At 43.1% G+C, this 26,669-nt stretch overlaps 1 protein-coding gene across 2 annotated transcripts in view; it reads right to left on the bottom strand.

The window, feature by feature from the left end:
* Positions 1–26,669, bottom strand: part of LOC139583975 (ankyrin repeat and BTB/POZ domain-containing protein 3-B-like) — a 117,560-nt gene that overhangs the window by 21,601 nt on the left and 69,290 nt on the right. For both annotated transcript variants that reach the window (XM_071415464.1, XM_071415463.1), the window contains exons 2-3: positions 11,470–11,619; positions 3,093–3,297 (exon numbers count right to left, since the gene is read on the bottom strand). In XM_071415464.1, the coding sequence (XP_071271565.1) occupies positions 3,093–3,297; positions 11,470–11,619 (355 nt within the window). The remainder of the gene's footprint in view (positions 1–3,092; positions 3,298–11,469; positions 11,620–26,669) is intronic.

Here is a 26,669-nt window from a genome sequence, read left to right on the forward strand (position 1 = left end):
CCCACTTCCCCTCCCCCTGACAGGGGTTTCCACATAGCCTGTGGACATACTGGGCCGGTGAGGTTATATAATGTATAGAGATAATGTACAGGAGTTTTTCCTCACCATGTGATATGGCAAGGAAAAACTCTGTAGATAGATAACTATTTGCCATAAAGTCATCAAACACAGAATTACTGAAAAATATATTGCGTAGGACTGTAAGAAGAAAAAATGTATGTTCTTGAATTTGATATACCCAGAGGGTATATCTGAGCCAAAATGGTTCTGAGCCAAATTGCTCAAAAATGTTGTCAGTCACTCCCTAAAACACACTGCGCCAAAATGAGAGGCAGATAAACGCAGATGAACAGCTCCCCTTGGGGGAACACACTAAAACATGGACTTCATACACACTAAAACATGGACTTCATACACACTAAAACATGGACTTCATACACACTAAAACATGGACTTCATACACACTAAAACATGGACTCCATACACACTAAAACATGGACTTCATACACACTAAAACATAGACTTCATACACACTAAAACATGGACTTCATACACACTAAAACATGGACTTCATACACACTAAAACATGGACTTAATACACACTAAAACATGGACTTCATACACACTAAAACATGGACTTCATACACACTAAAACATGGACTTCATACATTCTAAAACATGGACTTCATACATTCTGAAACATGGACTTCATACACACTAAAACATGGACTTCATACACACTAAAACATGGACTTCATACATTCTAAAACATGGACTTCATACATTCTAAAACATGGACTTCATACATTCTAAAACATGGACTTCATACACACTAAAACATGGACTTCATACACAGTAAAACATGGACTTCATACATTCTAAAACATGGACTTCATACATTCTAAAACATGGACTTCATACACACTAAAACATGGACTTCATACACACTAAAACATGGACTTCATACATTCTAAAACATGGACTTCATACATTCTGAAACATGGACTTCATACACACTAAAACATGGACTTCATACACACTAAAACATGGACTTCATACATTCTAAAACATGGACTTCATACATTCTAAAACATGGACTTCATACATTCTAAAACATGGACTTCATACACACTAAAACATGGACTTCATACACACTAAAACATGGACTTCATACATTCTAAAACATGGACTTCATACATTCTAAAACATGGACTTCATACACACTAAAACATGGACTTCATACACACTAAAACATGGACTTCATACACACTAAAACATGGACTTCATACACACTAAAACATGGACTTCATACATTCTAAAACATGGACTTCATACACACTAAAACATGGACTTCATACACACTAAAACATGGACTTCATACATTCTAAAACATGGGCTTCATACATTCTAAAACATGGACTTCATACATTCTAAAACATGGACTTCATACACACTAAAACATGGACTTCATACACACTAAAACATGGACTTCATACATTCTAAAACATGGACTTCATACATTCTAAAACATGGACTTCATACACACTAAAACATGGACTTCATACACACTAAAACATGGACTTCATACATTCTAAAACATGGACTTCATACACACTAAAACATGGACTTCATACATTCTAAAACATGGACTTCATACACACTAAAACATGGACTTCATACACACTAAAACATGGACTTCACACATTCTAAAACATGGACTTCATACATTCTAAAACATGGACTTCATACATTCTAAAACATGGACTTCATACATTCTAAAACATGGACTTCATACACACTAAAACATGGACTTCATACATTCTAAAACATGGACTTCATACACACTAAAACATGGACTTCATACACACTAAAACATGGACTTTATACACACTAAAACATGGACTTCATACATTCTAAAACATGGACTTCATACATTCTAAAACATGGACTTCATACATTCTAAAACATGGACTTCATACATTCTAAAACATGGACTTCATACACACTAAAACATGGACTTCATACATTCTAAAACATGGACTTCATACACACTAAAACATGGACTTCATACACACTAAAACATGGACTTCATACACACTAAAACATGGACTTCATACACACTAAAACATGGACTTCATACACACTAAAACATGGACTTCATACATTCTAAAACATGGACTTCATACATTCTAAAACATGGACTTCATACATTCTAAAACATGGACTTCATACATTCTAAAACATGGACTCCATACATTCTAAAACATGGACTTCATACACACTAAAACATGGACTTCATACACACTAAAACATGGACTTCATACATTCTAAAACATGGACTTTATACATTCTAAAACATGGACTTCATACATTCTAAAACATGGACTTCATACATTCTAAAACATGGACTTCATACATTCTAAAACATGGACTTCATACATTCTAAAACATGGACTTCATACACACTAAAACATGGACTTCATACACACTAAAACATGGACTTCATACACTCTAAAACATGGACTTCATACATTCTAAAACATGGACTCCATACATTCTAAAACATGGACTCCATACATTCTAAAACATGGACTCCATACAGCCTCTAACTTGTATTGAACTGTAATGACTATGTTAGTGACACCGACTGAATCAAAGCCATCAACTTTGACTGTGCATGTGTGGATATGAGTCTGTTTCAAAAGTAATTTCCTGCTGTTTTCCCACACAGGTGATTGTTAGGGCTTACTATGCCTTAACAAGCTGTCAATTGACTCCATTTCCATTGAACCAATGGAAATATTATTCCTCGACAGGAAAACATCTGGTTTAGGGATGTGGGGGAGACTTTGGAGGTTCACTGTTAAAACTGAATACAGATTTGTCTGACATACTTCAGAATGGCTTTGGTTCACCATAGAATTAAAGTACTACCATGATATTTGTGTCAATACCTATCTGATCAAGAGATGAATGTGGAGGTTCAGTACAGGACAGAGAATCTCCTGAGCTGTGAATCATAACTGTCTATCTACACCGTCAATGTAGAGATTTACTATATATATAACAGTCTCATTTGAGGTGTGTGTTACCTCTCTGTCTGCAGGGTAACCTTAGAGGGTTCTACGTTGGGGTTCTCCCATTCCACCTGGGGACAGTGCATGAAGTAGCAGAGAGTGTAGAGCGCCTCAGGCTCCCAGTGTACTGGGCTGCTCTTCTGGTGGATGGGCGTCCCGTTGCTATGGTTCTTCACATGCAGCGGCTGGAGGTGGTGCATGGCCCGGGAGACCAGGTCACCTGCAGAACACAATGAAAAGAGGGGTGGGGTTACACACACATCCACAATAAAGTCAGGAGCTGGACAATAAGAAGGTCATAGAGAAATGGAGGGAATATCCTCTTGTTTTCACACGCATGCGTACACACACGCACACAAACGTGTACACACGCACACTGTCAGGGGAGATAGATAATATAGAGAATATCTAGACCCCATGGTGAAGAGACAGACAGACAGACAGACAGACAGACAGGCAGGCAGGCAGGCAGGCAGGCAGGCAGGCAGGCAGGCAGGCAGGCAGGCAGGCAGGCAGGCAGGCAGGCAGGCAGGCAGGCAGACAGACAGACAGACAGACAGACAGACAGACAGACAGACAGACAGACAGACAGACAGACAGACAGACAGACAGACAGACAGACAGACAGACAGACAGACAGACAGACAGACAGATAGATAGATAGATAGATAGATAGATAGATAGATAGATAGATAGATAGATAGATAGATAGATAGATAGATATATATATATATATATATATATATATATATATATATATATATATATATATATATATATATATATATATATATATACAGACAGACAGACAGACAGACAGACAGACAGACAGACAGACAGACAGACAGACAGACAGACAGACAGACAGACAGACAGACAGACAGACAGACAGACAGACAGGGGTTCATCACCATCCTCTCTAAAGGAGCTTCCGCCGAGTAAAAGCATAGCCACAACTGTTTTTTATGAAATATGAATATTTAGGAACATAATATTCTCCTTGCTATTTCCTCATGCTCTGCATAATCCTCCAGTACTTTTAGGTCATGCGGTTTCACTCAAACTCTCTGCTTAAAAGGATTTCCTCATAAAATGTGAATATTCTCCAGATGCTTCAAATGGCATGGCAAAAACTGTTTTCCACAAAATTTTTACTGAGCTGAAAGGGACAGGACATATTGCCTTCAAATGCCTTGCAGACCTGGAAGCCAGACAACGAGACAGCTGGGCCCAACTAGAATCCCACTGAGACACAGTAAAACTGTACATGAGGGTTTTTCAAAAGGCTGCACTATTTATGCTATCTCATAGACACAACGAGTACCAGTACTCACCCTATTTCTACTATATAGAGCAGAAAAGCACATCTTGTCGATATGACACCATTACTATACATTAGAAACATACTGCAGATTGTTCTGCGTCTCTATCATAGCATGACATTCTGAGAGTCCTGGGCCCTATCAGTCCGTACACTTTTGTTAATGTGCATACAACAGAAAAACACATTGTTTATATAACATTATTATGCATCTAACACATCATTTTTTGTTGTTGTATTGTTTGTATATCGTTGTACGTTAAATTTGTGTGACTGTCCTTGTCTATCAGTGTATCAGTGTTTTGTTACTTGTCATGTTTTGTGTTTTTTGTGGACCCCAGGAAGAGTAGCTGCTGATGGGGATCCAAATAAACACACATATATATCGTCCTGATATAGGTTGACATGGTGCTAGTCTGTCAGTCAAGTAATAGAGTTATAGTGTAATGGCACGTTCCATTGGTTTCACATTCACACATACTGTAGGGGTCTGTTTCACAATCACAACACATTGCATTCAATTAAAGACTAAACAGTGGTATTTAAGAGGGATCTATTTCTCACCAAACTCATTCAGTGGAAACGCAACAGCAAGCAGTCGTACCAATAAAGGGATGAGTCTATGGGGACTGTCATTCAAAGAGACAAATGGTTTGTTTAGCATCATAATTGTGTGGCTTGCCTGTTGTCAAGATTTTGTTTTTGCCTTGACAATGAGAGAAGGGCACATGTGGAAGCATGACTTAAAGGGGGGAATTGGATGCTTGGAATCAACAGTCTATCTTTCAGACAGCAGACCTGGGAGATGTCAGTGCTCGACTGATAAGAGAAACAGTGCAGCATTGTATGGAACAGTATGATGCAATGCAAAGAACAGAGTGGGCTAGTGGATCTGATGAAAACAAACAACAACCACCACACACTGGCAATTCAGATGTATAATTGAGACCCTATAGCCTTGACATGCTAGCAGCACAACCGCACGCACACACACTGCACACCCACACACTACACCCCCCCTACACTAATTGTACCAAAGGGAGTACAATACAGTGTGATGACAGTGTAATAGTGCCCTAATTAAGCAGTGGAATGAGGGGGAGGGGGGACTGAGGCAGGCAGCTCAGCGTGATGGTCTAACATCCATCCTCATCTCTTATTGATGTTGGCCTGTGACATTTCCTGGAGTTGGGTGGCGGGCAGGCATGCAGGCATGCAGGCAGGCAGGCAGGCAGGCAGGCAGGCAGGCAGCCGTAGGGCTGAGGAGTGAGATAACTATACACAACAAGCCAACAGCAACACTCTCGGCCACAGAACTGTGCCTTTCTCTACACAAAGACAATGAGTTTCTTCTGAAGTACAGAAAACAACCACTGATATGTTACAGATGGATATATAATAGGCAGGAATAGGAAACGGCTAGCTGTCATGTCCTCTAATAAAAGCTGTCCTGTCACCATGGATACTGGACTGGACAGTACTTTGTGTTAGCCATATATGTAACGGTACTCGTCCTCGTCTAATGACGAGTATGAAAGATCGGACCAATGTGCAGCGTGGTAAGTGTCCATTTGAATGAAAACCAACTGAACACTGAATGACAAAACAAAATGAGAATGACCGAGACTGAAACAGTTCTGTATGGTAAAACACAGACACAGAAAACAACTACCCACAACCCATAGTGGGAAAACAGGCTACCTAAGTATGATTCTCAATCAGAGACAACGATCGACAGCTGCCTCTAATTGAGAACCATACCAGGCCAAACACAGAAATACAAACATAGAAAAACAACATAGAATGCCCACCCCAACTCACGCCCTGACCAAACCAAAATAAAGACATAAAAAAGGAACTAAGGTCAGAACGTGACAATATAGCTCATAATGGTGGCGAGGAAGAAGGAGAGCCATTTAAGAGCTAGTCTACAATGCCATTAGTTTATCAATGGGATTCAAGCTACTGCTAATTTCATCCCACCTAGCTCATTCTTTCCAGCAACAGTGAGCAGGGAAGTAGGAGACAGACTGGTATCATAGCTCTAGTCTTTGGGTATGCATCTTAACTATAATGCCTTTTTAAAGTGTTCAGCAGGGCACCATCCGCTTTGTCTACAGGATCTACATGGTTATCAAAAGGTAATCTCCTAAAACCTGTTCACTGTTGCAATGAGCTGGGTTCTCGTCTAGTTCTGTTTCTCAGGAGTACATTCACACCGCTTATATTTACAAGGGGAATTTAGAAGTGTTGACACCTTAGGGGTGAGTTACCAGCTATTCAGTGCACACATAACAGCCAAGCGTTCATTAGAGCGTGATGTGTAATGACTGTTTAATGGGGTAGAAGCGGAGTACATCTCACAGGAGCCATGACCCAACATTTACCAGTAGACAGAAAGTAGAAGCGGTATTAGAAATGTTTTGTACACAACTTCTTATCATATTTGGTCTTTGCAGTTGGAGAATGTGTAGTGTAATGCACAGAATTGTGCAGGTGAAGTCAGAGCTATTTGTACTTTGATTTGCTGCCAATCAGCCATGATAGTGTTTAATTGTGAGTGGCCTGTGTAGGTCCAGGACGTTTCTCTCCAAGGCTGACAGAAGCATAGGAACATAGCAGGTTAAACTGTTTAAAAAATGTATTGCCTATGTTTATTATCAATAAATAAATGTAAAATGTGTGTGCGTGTGTGGTGTGTGTGTGTGTGTGTGTGTGTGTGTGTGTGTGTGTGTGTGTGTGTGTGTGTGTGTGTGTGTGTGTGTGTGTGTGTGTGTGTGTGTGTGTTTTATGATACAGGGAGATCTGTGGAGATGATAAGATCTGTGTTCAGATTTGAGTCCTGATCCAAATTGATTCTGGTTCAAAATCAATTAACCACCTCATTTGTTCCTAAACATCCGACAATGGGCTCCAATAAGGACCCCACATTATATGAACATAAAACAGTTTTTCTGGTGGTGTAGAAAGCAATCACGGAGGTCATCATTTTGACATTATTTCCTGAGGTACTTTTCCCCTAGTGGTTGCTTCTACAGATTTCCATATGAAAATAGCCTGTGCTGAGTATATTGACATTTCCAAGAATAGGATGAGGCCATTGTTGTTAAATGTACATAATTACATGATCAATTTCTCTCTACTTCAGAGGAAGATTTTACCTAATTTAATCTCTGACTGACTGATGATGATTCTCTGAGGTATTGTTGAAACATGTCAGAGATGACAGCTCGTTTTGTGGGGACTTTGACAGACTGCTGTTTCAAATATGCTTATATGGCATTTAACACAAAATAAATGACACAACTAACAGAGCAGAAAAATCGCTAACTCTAAAATGGACATCTAAATGCCATTGGAAAAACACTATACCTAGAATATGCAAATCTCTAAATTTAACTTTGCCAGATTTTTTATCATCTGTCTTTATCCTCTCCCTCTCCCTCCATGACAGTCTGATAGCTTGTCCATTGTTGATGTTTCTGCTTTTCTCCATAATTCATTCTGCAGTTTGAACTTTGCACATATGCTTTCACGTCATCCGATCTATTTACAAGATAAACTTCCTGCATTGATATTACCTTTGGAAATAAGCTCGAGAGGCATCGAGAGGTATCCTTGGCCGCTACAGCTGTGTCACTGTATTTGCAGTGTCAACACAGTTGAATGAGTCCCAGAGTGACCCCATAAATATTCCATGTACAGAGCGCTGATGATGTAACTTAGCGCTCTGTATGCCTGGGACTCCATTTTGATCCAGATTAGAATTGGATCAGTGTTTATTCTGATGATAAGTGTTGACGCTGGACACACAGGGTGCTTTGGGTCGCTCATCGTGTCAGATGCAATAACATTGGCCAAATATCGACATAACATCTGAAAGAGACAGCATTAGAGACCTCACATCTGAAAGAGACAGCATTAGAGACCTCACATCTGAAAGAGACAGCATTAGAGACCTCACATCTGAAAGAGACAGCATCAGAGACCTCACGCCTGAAAGAGACAGCATTAGAGACTTCACATCTGAATGAGACAGCATTAGAGACCTCACGTCTGAATGAGACAGCATTAGAGACCTCACGTCTGAATGAGACAGCATTAGAGACCTCACGCCTGAAAGAGACAGCATCAGAGACCTCACGCCTGAAAGAGACAGCATTAGAGACCTCACATCTGAATGAGACAGCATTAGAGACCTCACGTCTGAATGAGACAGCATTAGAGACCTCACGTCTGAAAGAGACAGCATTAGAGACCTCCCATCTGAATGAGACAGCATTAGAGACCTCACGTCTGAATGAGACAGCATTAGAGACCTCACGTCTGAATGAGACAGCATTAGAGACCTCACGTCTGAAAGAGACAGCATTAGAAGACCTCACGTCTGAAAGAGACAGCATTAGAGACCTCACGTCTGAATGAGACTTCAGGAAAGACCTCACGTCTGAAAGAGACAGCATCAGAGACCTCACGTCTGAATGAGACATCAGGAAAGACCTCACATCTGAAAGAGACAGCATTAGAGACCTCACGTCTGAAAGAGACAGCATTAGAGACCTCACGTCTGAAAGAGACATCTTTAAAGCCTTTCTGTGTTGCTACATGTGTTCTTAGAATGACATTGCTCTGTGTATCTACACTGACTAGACTAGAGGTTTCAGCACTTCTGGACATCACAGGTCGTTTCTTGGTTAGTCAGCTGAAATGAGCTGAGGACACAAACTCAACCACACTCCCAGACTGAACTGGGTGTCTCTTCAAATGAAGGACACACTCACTCACCAAAAAATGGCCTTAACGGACTACAGTTTATCGAAATGCCATTGGAAGAGATACAGTACTGTGTATGGCCCTAAGAGCATTATACAAGAGCTCAACATATTCTCAAGTTGAAGAGGTTTTCACAAAAACATACATGTACAGTGCATTCTGAAAGTATTTAGACCCCTTCCCCTTTTCCACATTTTGTTACGTTACAGTCTTATGCAAAAATTAATGTACTTTTTTTTTTTTATCATCAATCTACAAACAATACCCCGTAATGACAAAGCAAAAACAGGTTTTCAGACATGTTTGCAAATGTATTATAAATAAAAAACTGAAATATCTTATTTACGTAAGTATTCAGACCCTTTGCTATGAGACTCAAATTGAGCTCAGGTTCATCCTGTTTCCATTAATCATCCTTGAGATGTTTCTACAACTTGATTGGAGTCCACCTGTGGTAAATTCAATTGATTGGACATGATTTGGAAAGGTACACACCTGTCTACATAAGGTCCCACAGTTGACAGTGCATGTCAAAGCAAAAACCAAGCCATGAGGTCGAAGGAATCGTCCGTAGAGCTCAGAGACAGAATTGTGTCGAGGCACAGATCTGGGGAAGGGTATCAAAACATTTCTGCAGCATTGAAGGTCTCCAAGAACACAGTGGCCTCCTACCATTCTTAAATGGAAGGAGTTTGGAACCACCAAGACTCTTCCTAGAGCTGGCCGCCTGCCCAAACTGAGAAATCGGGGGAGGGAGGGAGGTGACCAAGAACCCGATGGTCAGTCTGACAGAGCTCCAGAGTTCCTCTGTGGAGAGGGGAGAACCTTCCAGAAGGACAACCATCTCTCCAGCACTCTACCAATCAGGCCTTTATGGTAGAGTGGCCAGACGGAAGCCACTCCTCGGTAAAAGGCACATGACAGCCCGCTTGGAGTTTGCCAAAAGGCACCTAAAGGACTCTCCGACCATGAGAAACAAGATTTTCTGTATGTCAAGCGTCACGTCTGAAGGAAACCTGGCACGATACCTACGGTGAAGCATAGTGGTGGCAGCATCATGCTGTGGGGATGTTTTTCAGCGGCGGGGACTGGGAGACTAGTCAGAAAAACGGTAGCAAAGTACAAAGAGATCCTTGATGAAAACAACGACCCTTAGCACACAGCCAAGACAACGCAGGAGTGGCTTCGGGACAAGTCTCTGAATGTCTTTGAGTGGCCCAGCCAGAGCCCAGACTTGAACCCGATGGAACATCTCTGGAGAAACCTGAAAATAGCTGTGCACTGATGCTCCCCATCCAACCTGACAGAGCTTGAGAGGATCTGCAGAGAATGGGAGAAACTCCCCAAATACAGGTGTGCCAAGCTTGTAGCGTCATACCCAAGAAGACTTGAGGCTGTAATCACTGCCAAAGGTGCTTCAACATATTAGTGAGTAAAGGGTCTGAATACTTATGTATATGTGATATTTCAGTTTTTTTTAAATACATTTGCAAAAAAAAAATGCTTTTGCTTTGTCATTATGGGGCATTGTATGTAGATTGATGAGGGGAAAAAACAATTTAATCCATTTTAGAATAAGGCTGTAATGTAACAAAATGTGGAAAAAGTCAAGGGGTCTGAATACTTTCCGAATGCACTGTATATTAATTTACCAGGTTTCTTGCAAGGATCTGGGGAACAGTTGCAGTAGTTGTTCCACTTTCAACAGATGACAACATGGGGAAAGAAGACATATGTCTCATAGTGATCCTTGAACTCCCTGAAAGGCTGTAGGTGAAATAGAATACCTCTCTGCAGTCCTAATCCTTAAAGCATATGTAAATCTATTCCTAGAAATGTATTGACCATTCAAATGCCTACGGTACTTAAATTGTTTGAATAATGGATAGATTTGGAATTCTCTGCCATTGACCTCGTTATCTGGACTTCTGGGGTACATGTTCATCTTAGAAGGCAAATCATATGGATGCTTCAGGAGAAATTACTCTGTTGGGGTAAAAAAGAGACCTGAGTGGGCTTACTCTAACACACGCACGCACGCACGCACGCACGCACGCACGCACGCACGCACGCACGCACGCACACACACACACACACACACACACACACACACACACACACACACACACACACACACACACACACACACACACACACACACACACACACACACACACACACACACACACACACACACACACACACACACACACACACACAATGTACAAAGGCATTGTAAAAACCCAATATGTGTGTCAGTGTACAATATATACTGTATGTCTGTCTAAGTATACTCACTGAGTTCTGAGATGCTGCCCACCCGTGTGGCTAGCAGGCACTGCTCTATGGAGCGCAGCTCCGACTGACTGTAGGAGTGGCCCTCCCCACTTTTCCCTGACCGCTGCTGGTCCCGATGCAGAGTCAGGCTCTCTGGTAGGCTGAGCACACCTGCAGTAGGGAAAGTGGCAGAGGGGGGAGATAGAGAGAAAGGAGGTTGAGAGGGAGGAAGAGGAGAGAAAAGAGACAGGTGGTTAAGAACAAACCAATGTGTAAACACAGTAGTCAGACTCACGATGGACCCAGACTCACTGGATAACAAAATGTCAAATAAGTGAAAAGTTACAATAATCATAATACAGCATGAGTTGGTTCTTTTTAAGTAAGGAGAAGTGACTTTTCCATTGCAGGAAAGCTTTATGTTCATTAGATATGTTGGTTTGTATTGCACTGCAACAGGTGAATGGTTTGTCCCTAAAGCTCATTGTCAGCCATATTCGTAGAGGGGACATTGAGGAGTATACTGTATTGTGTTTCTGTCTACACAAGCAATCACTGTGTGTGAGGAACAACGCCTGGCAGTCTTTGTCGCTGAGCTAGGGTGTAATCGTTTGCTGTTTACAAGTTGAGGCATTGGAACAGGGAGAGGATACTTCATCCCCTCAATTTCAGAAATGTCCCATTTGACTGCCTGTGTTTCATAGAGTATTATTGCTTAGAGAAAAAAACGAATATATATATATATGATTTGTGATGATGCGGCTTAGTGCCGCCTTTCCAGTGTTTTCCTGACATTGATTAAACTCTACCTGTTGCTGAATGTATCAGTGGGGCAAAAAAGTATTTAGTCAGCCACCAATTGTGCAAGTTCTCCCACTTAAAAAGATGAGAGAGGCCTGTAATTTTCATCATAGGTACACTTCAACTATGACAGACAAAATGAGAAAAAAAAATCCAGAAAATCACATTGTAGGATTTTTAATGAATTCATTTGCAAATTATGGTGGAAAATAAGTATTTGGTCACCTACAAACAAGCAAGATTTCTGGCTCTCACAGACCTGTAACTTCTTCTTTAAGAGGCTCCTCTGTCCTCCACTCGTTACCTGTATTAATGGCACCTGTTTGAACTTGTTATCAGTATAAAAGACACCTGTCCACAACCTCAAACAGTCACACTCCAAACTCCACTATTGCCAAGACCAAAGAGCTGTCAAGGGACACCAGAAACAAAATTGTAGACCTGCACCAGGCTGGGAAGACTGAATCTGCAATAGGTAAGCAGCTTGGTTTGAAGAAATCAACTGTGGGAGCAATTATTAGGAAATGGAAGACATACAAGACCACTGATAATCTCCCTTGATCTGGGGCTCCACGCAAGATCTCACCCCGTGGGGTCAAAATGATCACAAGAACGGTGAGCAAAAATCCCAGAACCACACGGGGGGACCTAGTGAATGACCTGCAGAGAGCTGGGACCAAAGTAACAAAGTCTACCATCAGTAACACACTACGCCGCCAGGGACTCAAATCCTGCAGTGCCAGACGTGTCCCCCTGCTTAAGCCAGTACATGTCCAGGCCCATCTGAAGTTTGCTAGAGAGCATTTGGATGATCCAGAAGAAGATTGGGAGAATGTCATATGGTCAGATGAAGCCAAAATATAACTTTTTGGTAAAAACTCAACTCATCGTGTTTGGAGGACAAAGAATGCTGAGTTGCATCCAAAGAACACCATACCTACTGTGAAGCATGGGGGTGGAAACATCATGCTTTGGGGCTGTTTTTCTGCAAAGGGACCAGGACGACTGATCCATGTAAAGGAAAGAATGAATGGGGCCATGTATCGTGAGATTTTGAGTGAAAACCTCCTTCCATCAGCAAGGGCATTGAAGATGAAACGTGGCTGGGTCTTTCAGCATGACAATGATCCCAAACACACCGCCCGGGCAACGAAGGAGTGGCTTCGTAAGAAGCATTTCAAGGTCCTGGAGTGGCCTAGCCAGTCTCCAGATCTCAACCCCATAGAAAATCTTTGGAGGGAGTTGAAAGTCCGTGTTGCCCAGCAACAGCCACAAAACATCACTGCTCTAGAGGAGATCTGCATGGAGGAATGGGCCAAAATACCAGCAACAGTGTGTGAAAACCTTGTGAAGACTTACAGAAAACGTTTGACCTCTGTCATTGCCAACAAAGGGTATATAACAAAGTATTGAGATAAACTTTTGTTATTGACCAAATACTTATTTTCCACCATAATTTGCAAATAAATAAATTAAAAATCCTACAATGTGATTTTCTGGATTTTTTTTTCTAATTTTGTCTGTCATAGTTGAGGTGTACCTATGATGAAACAGGCCTCTCTCATCTTTTTAAGTGGGAGAACTTGCACAATTGGTGGCTGACTAAATACTTTTTTGCCCCACTGTATGCCCAAACATCTGCTATTATATACATGTAAGAGCTCTGTATTATTTTTAGTTAATGAATTGTATGGCTGTTGGTTAAATGCTGATTAATTTATGAATGCCATGCTACTTTGATGTATTTTAGAGATAAATACAAGTAAATACAACTCATAAATACAAGTGAGTTGGGTAGGACCCAAGCCAGGTAGTTAGTGTTACCAGTGTTACCAACTGGTATTTATGCCAGTCTGTTTTAGGAAGGGGGTAGACTGCTGCTGATAGTTACCTGCCTGTCTCCGTACTCACGTTTCAATACGAGATGCTTGTTGTGAGCTAAATAGCTGTAGTCCACTGTTGCTAAACAGTTGAATAATCTAGTCTTTCTTGTTGTTGTCGATCCATTATGTATATTCAATTCGACTGCCATCTCCCTTGGCAGTGAGACACCTTACTTTATCACATGATTCCACACCTACTTATTGTGTTATTTTATTCAGATTTAAACCATCAGGTGGCCATGTTAAATTCTAGTTCCTCATTTCAAATATGGTTATTTAGCTCTGCAGAAATGAGGGTATGTGCTCATATTTGTATGCTGTACCTATCCCTCTTCAGTTTGGCTCAGATGGAGTGTTCTACCTAAACTAATATCATGGAGGCAGTTTCATCATAGCTGCAGCCACAAATTACATTAGTCATTCTCTCCTGCTCAGGGGATGACGAGGCAGATTGCTTTCCTTCCCATTTCCTATTCTTCCACAGCAGCGCAGTGCTGCTGCCGCTTCCCACGACTCACGCCTGCGGTGTGTCAAATTACAAAATGGCTATAACCAATGGCCCTATACTCCCTAGGGAAAAGGGAAAGTAGCTTTGGTTTGAACACTTCCTCCTCAATATGCAGCTAATTTAATTGACTTGCTGCCTGGCCTTGCAGTTTACACTATTCATCAGTCTCTAAGGAAAAAAATGGCTTCAAGGGAATTTAGTAATCCTCCTCTGACCAATTACACATGACTAGACTAATTTGTTACACATAGAATAGAGACCTCAGCTAATTTCTGATTCCAAACATATTTTTCTATTTTTTTCTCCTCCAGGGTGAAGATGGTCAGACTATTGACAGTAATGAAAGTCAGTCACCATGGAGACGGAGAGCCAGTGGGGGGTGACTGGTTGCCGTGACGCAGGGATAACAGGTGTTGTGTGGTGTAGAGCCACAGCGCACTGCTCAGTGTTCATCACCCCTCCCATTATACACCTCAGTTAGGTACACTACGGGGGACCACGTACAAACACATGTCCCTCTAACAAAGGACATGAGACCCAACCATCTGCTTCAGTAGGATAGGGTCAGATGTCTGATACAGCACCAGCCAAACCTAACGTACAGTATCAACCAATGCCTTGGTGGAAGACTTTTACAGGTAGGTAGCCTAGTCCCAGATCTGTTTGTGCAATACATGACAAAGACTGTAGGTGTTGGCAAGACAGCAGATCCGGGACCACAGACCAGGCTACCTCAATCAAATCAAATTACATTTTCTTGGTCACATACACATATTCAGCAAGCACATAGGCACAATATGGATTTCTCTGAAACACCTTCTTTATTATCTTGCCAGCTCACAGAGCAACGCTACAGGAAATCCAGCTTTAAGCACTTAAAGCAGCGGGGAGCTGTCCTGGCATCTCTCCCCTCCCCTGCCACCACTTTCACACCATTATACAGCTAGCTAAATGTGTTCCTCAACCTTTGATGTGCAGTGATTTAGGAAAACACCCATCATTTTTGTGGGGAACGTTATAACAGCCACATTATTCTGGAGGTAAATATCGAGCATCATGCCATAGTCAAAGATAGAAAAGCCGACATCAGGAGGACTCTATGAGGGGGATGCTATGAGTTACAAAAACACTGAAGTGTCACCTTGATTTCCCAAAAGGTAAGCTGGGCTGGCTGGCAGCAGAGGCACCCTCTTGCCAGTTGCCACAGAGGCCCTCAACATGCAGGCCATGACCTGAACATCCACTTAGTCCATGGGTGCCAGTCCTGTGTGTGACCTGAGACAGGAGGGAAGAAGAGAAGGAGGATGGAGAGAAGAGGCTCATACTGATGGGCGAGGTAAGACTCCTTCCTGTTCTCTCTTGGCTCCCCTGGTCATCTCTCCATCCCTTGGCCATCCTTCAGTCAGACCAACACAGTTCTGTTGGAGATGGACAGGCTTTACGCGGAAGATCACTGAAAAGTCAGGATTTCCAAGGGGTGCCAGAGAGTTGTTTACTATGAAACTTGGCCAAAGTAAAGACCCGTATCAAGACCCTGAAGAAAAAATTGGGTTCACTCACAGTTTTCGAGCCTGTAATTTTGCCAATGTCCTCAAAATGTATTAATTGATTTATAAATGAGAGTATGTGCTTGAAAAACACCTTGCAAGTTTGCACTTTAGCTTTTGGCTTTAACTTTCCCAGTCCTTGACCTTACTGTGACGCAGGGTGCAGAATCATGCAGTGATGGTGCAAGACCAGCTGACAGTGAAGTGCAGGCTGCTCACAGGCTTGGCTGGGGCAAGGTGACTCACTGTGTTCTAATGCAAGCCAGTGAAGCCACTGCCCTCAGGGAAGAACTGCTTGAGTTCAAATCAAATCACATTTTATTGGTCACATACACATATTTAGCAGATGTTATTTCGGGTGTAGTGAAATGCTTGTATTCCTAGCACCAACAGTGCAGTAGTATCTAACAATTCACAACAATACACAAATCTAAAAGTAAAATAATGGTATGAAGAAATATATAAATATTAGGACGAGCAATGTCGGAGTGGCATTGACTAAAATACAGTAGAATAGAATACAGTATATACAAATGAGATGAGTAAAGCAGTATGTAAACATTAATAAAGTGACTAGTGTTCCATTATTAAAGTGACCAGTGATTCCATGTCTATGTATATAGGGCAGGGTTGAGTAACCGGGTGGTAGCCGGCTAGTGATTGCTATTTAACAGTCTGAAGGCCTTGAGATAGAAGCTGTTTTTCAGTCTCTCGGTCCCAGCTTAATGCACCTGTACTGACCTCACCCTCTGGATGGTAGCGGGGTGAATAGGCAGTGGTTCAGGTGGTTGTTGTCCTTGATGATCTTTTTGGCCTTCCTGTGACATCGGGTACTGTAGGTGTCCTGGAGGGCAGGCATTGTGCCCCCGGTGATGCGTTGGGCAGTTGCGGGCGGTGCAGTTGCCGCACCAAGCTGTGATACAGCCCGACAGGATGCTCTCAATGGTGCATCTGTAAAAGTTTGTGAGGGTCTTAGGGGCCTAGCCAAATTTCTTCAGCCTCCTGAGGTTGAAGGGGCGCTGTTGCGCCTTCTTCACCCCACTGTCCACAATCAGCTCCTTCGTTTTGTTGACATTGAGGGAGAGGTTATTTTCCTGGCACCACTCCGCCACGGCCCTCACCTCCTCCCTGTAGGCTGTCTCGTCATTGTTGGTAATCAGGCCTGCTATGTTTGTGTCGTCTGCAAACTTGATGATTGAATTGGCGGTGTGCGGGGCCACGCAGTCATGGGTGAACAGGGAGTACAGGAGGGGGCTAAGTACGCACCCTTGTGGGGCCCCAGTGTTGAGGATCAGTGAAGTGGAGGTGTTGTTTCCCACCTTCACCACCTGGCACCTGGGGGCGACCTGTCAGGAAGTCCAGGACCCAGTTGCACAGGGCGGGGTTCAGACCCAGGGCCCCGAGCTTGATGAGGAGCTTGAAGGGTACTATGGTGTTGAGCTGTAGTCAAGCTGTAGTCAATGAACAGCATTCTTACACAGGTATTCCTCATGTCCAGGTGGGATAGGGCAGTGTGCAGCGCAATGGCGATTGTATCGTCTGTTGATCCATTGGGCCGGTAAGCAAATTTAAGTGGGTCTAGGGTGTCAGGTAAGATAAAGGTGATATGGTCCTTAACTAGCCTCTCAAAGCACTTCATGATGACAGAAGTGAGTGCTACGGGGCAATAGTAATTTAGTTAGGTTACCTTTTCTTTCTTGGGTACATGAACAATGGTGGCCATCTTGAAGCATGTGGGGAAAGCAGACTGGGATAGGGAGAGATTGAATATGTCCATAAACACTCCAGTCAGCTGCTCTGTGCATGCTCTGAGGACTCGGCTAGAGATGACATGTGGGCCATCAGCCTTGCGAGGGTTAACACGCTTAAATTTCTTACTCACGTCGGCCAACGAGAACGAGAGCCCACAGTTCTTGGGAGGGTGCCGCGTCGATGGCACTGTGTTATCCTCAAAGCGGGTGAAGAAGGTGTTTAGCTTGTCTGGGAGCAAGACATTCTTACACACACTCCAGCCACAACCAAAGTACAGTAACCACTCTCTCTGTGCGTGACAAAAAAGCCAAGCCTGGACTCCTCTCCTGATTATGTCCCTGTCACTGTGCTGTGGTTCAAACCTGGCAATATTCAGCCACCAGAGATTAGATTATTAATTTAGATGATGAAATTATTTTCTGATGTTGTTGTTATCAAAAATGCATGTGACAGAATAAATGTTTTTGCAATGACAGAGGCCTGTCTGACATATGGTGGCAGTGGTGGGATCCAGTAGCCATTGTGTCTTTTGAATAATACATTTCAGACTTTGAATCTATTTAACTACCTGGGCTAAGTGACAGCTAGTGCTATTCAGTCATGAGGTTTAAATGCATGAGAGAAAGAGAGAAAGAGAGAAAGAGAGAAAGAGAGAAAGAGAGAATGAGAGAAAGAGAGAAAGAGAGAAAGAGAGAGAGAGAAAGAGAGAGAGAGAGAGAGAGAGAGATAGAAAAAGAGAGAAGGAGAGAGAGAAGGAGAGAGAGAGCGAGAGAGAGAGATCCTCCAGGCAAGCCACTCATCACTGAATGATGACTAATTGGTTGTATACAGGAGGAGCCCCCCATTCAGATCACTCTCTATAATGAATGCTTAGTACTCAATAATAGGGTCGTTCTAAAGTGGACAGTGTCATACAGCCTCAAAGAAAAGACCTGGGACATTAAAAGCAATGGTTTGGAACACTGACTCCATTCTACTGCCACAGGGAGAACATAGTAGTTACAGTTATTTTACATGTAAAAAAAACAATTACTGTTTACTTTGCTGTTGAAACATTGATTATCAAATAACTGCTTTACTTATAAATGTTGACATATGAGCACACAAATCCATCTGAGCTACTATTTAGGCCTATTAGAGGAGCTATGTAGGGAGAAAAGAGGGAACAAAGCAGGGTTACTATAGACTGTCTATCTCTGCCACCCCCTGTCTGTAGGGCTGAATGCCTAGCATGCAGGACCAGCCCTGCTTGGAGAGGCAGGCTCTGCCTCTCTGACTTCCCCAGGCTTGACTGTAGGAGTTGTGACCTCGATGTGGCTTTACCCTGCACTTAAATCTATTTTCGAGGGACGCACTAGAGCCTGGTTCTTCCCCAGAAAACTCTGCAGCTCCATGGGACTAGTTTCCCTGGGTTTCTCACAGAGCAGGGACGACACTGAAATATAGCAGTCCGTCTGTCTGCTAAGTCACTCTGTCCTCTGTGTACTTTATTCACTGTTCTAGGGGATTTAGAGATGAATAATACAACTTAGACCAGAGGCATGTGACTTGAATCAAATAAGAAAAGAGAAAAAGAAATGTCTGTATGTAAAAACAAGAATATGGTAGAGAGAAAGATAGAGAAAAGAGATAAGGAAAAAGAGAGAGAGTCTTTCCTATTGTACCTTTCTTTCTTTGCAGAGTGTACTGCACCATGTACTGTACCAGGTGTGCCTGTAAGGGGTTAACCCTGATACTGCACATAGTCTTTTGAGGGAGCTGGCTCACTTTGGGCTCTGACATCCCCCTGCCAGACCAGATGGTGGCCATATGTATACAGAGAGAGGAATCAGACATGATGGAGCTAGCCTGAGAAACAGTGATGCAGAAATGCAGAGAAAGAAGAGAGAATATAACATACGGTACATTGTATAACAGCTTTATTTCCTCGTATGCATTGACATTTGTAGGCCAATTTTCAGTGGTACAAATACAACTGTGAGTGAAATGTCTAGAGTTGTATGTGAGTTAGATGAGAGGCGGAGTACACATGCCTGGGATGACTGTACAAGTGCTTGAGTATGGGCTTGGTCTGGGATACCCAGCAACCACAGTACGGTCTAAGACGGCCACCGACCACAAGTCTTTAATGGGTTAGTACTGTATAGCAGCCACAGGGACGTGTTGGAAGTTGGAGGCTACAACCACTCTGAAGTGAGATCACACAGGACCTGGGAGAAAAGACCAACACATGCACATGTATGCTTCTATTAGTATTATAAACTGGATGGTTCGGGCCCTGAATGCTGATTGTCCGAAATCTGTGGTATATCAGACCGTATACAACGGGTATAACAACACATTTATTTTTACTGCTCTAATTATGTTGGTAACCAGTTTATAATAGTAATAAGGCACCTTGGGGGTTTGTGGTATATGGCCAATATACCACGGCTAAGGGCTGTATCCAGGCACTCCACATTGCGTTGTGCGTAAGAACAACCCGTACCGTGGTATATTGGCCAAATACCACAATCACTCGGGCCTTATTGCTTATATAGAACATGGTCTGGGGAGAGAGCATGTCAACATGCTATCAGACAGACACATATTGTAAACACGCACATACAGTACATACACATGCACACATAAGCACACACATACTTACATGCAAGAACACACACATGTATGCACACACAAATGCATGCGCACGACACACGCATCCATGCAAGCACACACACAAAGAAACATACCATACGACAGAGACATAAATATGCCTCAAACGATGCATCGCTGTAGTCTATACGTCCCAGTACAAGGACAAGATTTTGTAGTTCTCTTACAATAACACGTATATCAGATATAAACTTCCATTTAGATCTCACACAAACACACGCAAAGGCAACTATCTACACATGCACAAACACACATCAACAAAACCTAATGAATTCCATCTGTCAAGCATTCAACGCTTTCTGCCTCCTTGAACCTTGTTTCAGTGGAGGTGTGGGTTTCCTCTTGGAGAGAACCATGTGGATCCTTTGAACACGTTTGCAAGCAGATACAATTTCATTTTTTAATGATTTTTTATATATTTTTAAACAATACAAAACATACACATACAAACAACAACATACAGACGCTTACAAACATCCACAACATCACCCCTGCCAAGACCCACCTGCTCACACCCCCATCTCCACCGCCCGCATCACTCTCTGCCACATGGCCTCAAACTGCACCATTTTGTTTCTCATCGTCCCCCACACACTTTCAACATATAGACAGTAAAGCATTTGCAACCCGTTTCACGAAGCTAGGAGTATGTCGGACATCACTACTTCACAGGAGAGGCATTTGAATAAAAACAAATATATATCAAAATGTGTTTTTTGTCAGAAATGCTTCTGGAACATGTGAACTTTCTTGTGCCTCAATAACAAACTTGTATGCCATCTGTAAATACCAATACAATTGTTAAATTAAGAGCCTAGTCGGTTTAGCCACAGAAAAATACAGGAACCTTCCCACTAGCCATGATTGGTTGTGATAATGTATGGGCTGGACGGGCCGAGAGAGGAGATCGGATTGGTCTCCCATGTAGCATGTTTCCGTCTATAACATGAGCTGCTCAGTATGCGTGGAAAATCCTTTCTACCGAGGCTTTTTTTGAAAGATATCATGAAGAACTGAAAAAGTGTTGTATTGCTGCCTTGAAATTAATAGCGCTATCAACAAAGATCAGCGGGAACAGTTGTGATGGACTACTTCCTGGAGGATGATCATGCCATGCTGACTCTCTCTGACTCTGAAAATGAATCAGACAAATGAATGACTTACGTAAAAATCACTGTCATCAGAAGAAACGGTGATCAATAGTGCTGTTGTCACGTAAGAAGTTGACCGAGTTTTGAAATCAGTGGAATGCCTGGTGTAAGCAGACAGATGATTCCCAAATTCGGAATTTCTTGATATGAAACTTGTAAGTATTTGCAAATATCTACATTGGTCAGTCCAAAATTGCTTTTTATTCTGTCATGGAAATACATTGATTTCCAAGTCATTTACAGTTTCTATGCCTTAAGTTTGCCATGTAAACCAATTTATCTGTGAATTCTGAAAAGCTATCTATCTATCTAGGATCTAGGATTGTTCCTTAGTGTTGTGTGTTTTATGGAGTGGTATTGGTTCTTGTAAAATAAGTAAAATTTTCTTCCACAGTGTTGTACTGTTCTTAACTATGAAGTGTTTAATGTTCTTAGCTTCATCATTTGAAAATAGACATGTATGGACCTTGCTTTGTGCACAGGGGCATTGTCATGCTGAAACAGGAAAGGGCCTTCCCCAAACTGTTGCCACAAATTTGGAAGCACAGAATTGTCTAGAATTAAAAGCAGCTCCAGACCATTATTCCTCCTCCACCAAACTTCACAGTTGGCACTATGCATTCGGGCAGGTAGCGTTCTCCTGGCATCCGCCAAATCCAGATTCGTCCGTCGGACTGCCAGATTGTGAAGCGTGATTCATCTGTCCAGAGAATGCGTTTCCGCTGCTCCAGAGTCCAATCGTGGCAAGCTTTACACCACTCCAGCCAACGCTTGGCATTGCGCATGGTGATCTTAGGCTTGTGTGCGGCTGTTCGAACCATGGGAACCCTTTTCATGAATCTCCCGACAAACAGTTCTTGTGCTGACGTTGCTTCCTATGATGGTGAAAGTCACTGAGCTCTTCAGTAAGGCCATTCTACTGCTAATGTTTGTCTATGGAAATTGCATGGCTGTGTGCTTGATTTTATAGCCGATTCCACTAATTGAAGGGGTGTCCACATACTTCTGTATATATAGTGCATATAGAGTGTGTGAGCATGTGGGCTGAGCAGACATTTAACAGAGAATACACAAAAGTCACAAAGCAAATAACTTTTTTGTTATAGCCTTTTAGGGCTTTTAAACTCCAACTCCTCTCCTGATGTACCAAAAGCCTGTGGATTATTTCTTTGTACATACATTGGAGATATCCTGCCATTTAAGTATTGTGGTCAGTTTGTATTACCTTGTAAATTAAATGAAAATATAGTGGCTGGTGGGGGTCTACTTGGGGAGAGTGGGTCCACCGAGAGACTGAAGTGAAATGAGTGGAGGCCCCACACACATCTCAGAAAAGTGTCTGATGCCCTCCCAGTCTCCCCGTCCCAGTCCCTCGGATAGAGCCCCTCTCCCCTCTTACCAATAACCACCATTATATCTTAGCTATACTGACAAAAAAGGAATAATAAGGATTCAACATCTTCTCCTAATCTGTCCAGAACTAAGAACTACATTGTACTATATTGTACCATCTCTACCTCCCCCTTCCTGTTTTCTCCCCCCTTCACCCCACCCAAGATAAGCTTGTCCCAACCTCCCATACTTGCCCACCCAAGCTAAGCTTGTCCCTACCACCCATCCTTGCCCATCCTTTCCCACCCAGGCTAAGCTTGTCCCTACCTCCCATCCTTTCCCAACCTTACCCACCCAAGTAAAGCTTGTCCCAACCTCCCATCTTTTCCCACCCTCCCTAACTCTCAGACACCCTTACACCCATCGATTTACTCATCCATTCTCATTCATTCCCGCCCAACATATACCCTATGCATCCACACACTGCTTTTCTCCATTACATCACCAGATTCCTGCCGTAAGCTCTGGACCATTACTCCAGATCATCGCAGCTAGGTAGCTGCTACCGAGTGGCCTAGCCCCGAAGCTAGCCTTGAACCAGGCTCATCTCCCGGCCTGCTCAGTGGACCCTATGATCACTCGGCTACACAGCTGATGCATCCCGAACTCTTCACTAACACGTCTAGAAGCCACTACATCACCGGATTCCTGCCGTAAGCTCTGGACCTTTGCATCGGATGATCGCAGCTAGCTAGCTGCTACCGAGTGGCAATAGTGGCTAACGCCCTTGTCCCGAAGCTAGCAACAGTTAGCCTCGAGCCAGGCACATCTTCCGGCTAGCAAACAAAATTACTCCAGCTACAATACCTCTTTTGCCAATTGGCCTGGACCCTTTGTCGACACGGAGCCCCGCCGATCCATCACGACTGGTCTGCAGACATAATTCCGTCCGTTGTGCCCTCAACCGGCCTTTGCCGGATGTCGGTGAAGACGCTTCTGCTAGCCCCGGCCTGCTATCTTTATGAACGCTGTGTCTCCCACTTGCTAGCGTAGCAACAACTACCTAACGGCTTCCCTGTTTCATCTATTTCTGTTCACTGGACCCTATGATCACCTGGCTACATAGCTGATGCCTGCTGGACTGTTCATTAATCACGGTACTCCATTTTGTTTATTTTGTTTATCTGTCGGCCCCAGCCTCGAACTCAGGCCCTGTGTGTAGTTAACTGACCCTCTCTGCCCATTCATCGCCATTTTACCTGTTGTTGTTGTCTTAGCTGATTATCTGTTGTGGTCTTACCCGTTGTTGTCTTAGCAAGCTCTCCCAATCAACACCTGTGATTGCTTTATGCCTCGCTTTATGTCTCTCTCTAATGTCAACATGCCTTGTATACTGTTGTTTAGGGTAGGTATCATTGTTTTATTTTACTGCAGAGCCCCTAGCCCCACTCAACATGCCTCAGATACCAATTTTGTCCCACCTCCCACACATGCGTTGACCTCACCTAGCATAACCAGTGCCTCCAGAGACGCAATCTCTCTCATCGTCACTCAATGCCTAGGTTCACGTCCACTGTACCCGCACCCTACCATACCCCTGTCTGTACATTATACCCTGAATCTATTCTACCACGCCCAGAAATCTGCTCCTTTTATTCTCTGTTCCCAACGCACTAGACGACCAGTTTTGTAGCCTTTAGACATACCCTCATCCTACTCCTCCTCTGTTCCTCGGGTGATGTAGAGGTTAACCCAGGCCCTGTGTGTCCTCAGGCGCTCTCATTTGTTGACTTCTGTAACCGTAAAAGCCTTGGTTTCATGCATGTTAACATCAGAAGCCTCCTCCCTAAGTTTGTTTTACTCACTGCTTTAGCCAACCCTGATATCCTTGCCATGTCTGAATCCTGGTTTAGGAATGCCACCAACAATTCTGAGATTTCCATCCCCAACTACAACATTTTCGGTCAAGATAGAACTGCCAAAGGGGGAGGAGTTGCAATCTACTGCAGAGATAGCCTGCAAAGTTCTGTCATACTTTCCAGGTCTATGCCCAAACAGTTCGAGCTTCTAATTTTAAAAATGAATCTCTCCAGAAATAAGTCTCTCACTGTTGCCGCCTGTTATAGACCCCCCTCAGCTCCCAGCTGTGCCCTGGACACCATATGTGAACTGATTGCCCCTCATCTATCTTCAGAGTTCATTCTGCTAGGTGACCTAAACTGGGATATGCTTAACACCCCGGCCGTCCTACAATCTAAGCTAGATGCCCTCAATCTCACACAACTTATCAAGGAACCCACCAGGTACAACCCTGAATCTGTAAACATGGGCACCCTTATAGATATTATCCTGACCAACTTGGCCTCCAAATACACCTCTGCTGTTTTCAATCAGGATCTCAGCGATCACTGCCTCATTGCCTGCATCCGTTCACTGTCAAACGCTCCCTAAAACACTTCTGCAAACAGGCCTTTCTAATTGACCTGGCCCGAATATCCTGGAAGGATATTGACCTCATCCCGTCAGTAGAGGATGCCTGGTTGTTCTATTAAAGTAATTTCCTCACCATCTTAAATAAGCATGCCCCTTTCAAAAAATATAGAACTAAGAACAGATATAGCCCTTGGTTCACTCCAGACCTGACTGCCCTCGACCAGCACAAAAACATCCTGTGGTGTACTGCACTAGCATCGAATAGTCCACGCGATATGCAACTTTTCAGGGAAGTCAGGAACCAATACACACAGTCAGTCAGGAAAGCAAAGGCTAGCTTTTTCAAACAGAAATTTTCATCCTGCAGCTCTAACTCCAAAAAGTTCTGGGACACTGTAAAGTCCATGGAGAATAAGAGCACCTCCTCCCAGCTGCCCACTGCACTGAGGCTAGGAAACAGTGTCACCACCAATAATTCCTTGATAATCGAGAATTTCAATAAGCATTTCTCTACGGCTGGCCATGCTTTCCTCCTGGCTACCCCAACCCCGGCCACACCCCCCGCAGCTACTTGCCCAAGCCTCCCCAGCTTCTCCTTCACCCAAACCCAGTTGTTCTGAAAAAGCTGCAAAACCTGGACCCGTACAAATCAGCGAGGCTAGACAATCTGGACCCTCTCTTTCTAAAATTATCCACCGCCATTGTTGCAACCTCTATTACTAGTCTGTTCAACCTCTCTTTCGTATTTTCAGAGGTTCCCAAAGATTGGTAAGCTGCTGCGGTCATCCCCCTCTTCAAAGGGGGTGACACTCTAGACCCAAACTATATCCATCCTGCCCTGCCTTTCCAAAGTCTTCGAAAGCCAAGTTAACAAACAGATCACTGACCATTTCGAATCCCACCATACCTTCTCCGCTGTGCAATCCAGTTTCAGAGCTGGTCATGGGTGCACCTCACCCACGTTCAAGGTACTAAACGATATCATAACCGCCATCGATAAAAGACTGTACTGTGCAGCCGTCTTCATCAACCTGGCCAAGGCTTTTGACTCTGTCAATCACCGTATTCTTATCGGCAGACTCAACAGCCTTGGTTTCTCAAATGACTGCCTCGCCTGGTTTTTATTTTAAAAAATTGCTCTTTTGCACACCAGTATTTC

Source organism: Salvelinus alpinus, chromosome 9 (assembly GCF_045679555.1).
Source record: "Salvelinus alpinus chromosome 9, SLU_Salpinus.1, whole genome shotgun sequence".
In the NCBI taxonomy this organism is placed as follows: Eukaryota; Metazoa; Chordata; class Actinopteri; order Salmoniformes; family Salmonidae; genus Salvelinus; species Salvelinus alpinus.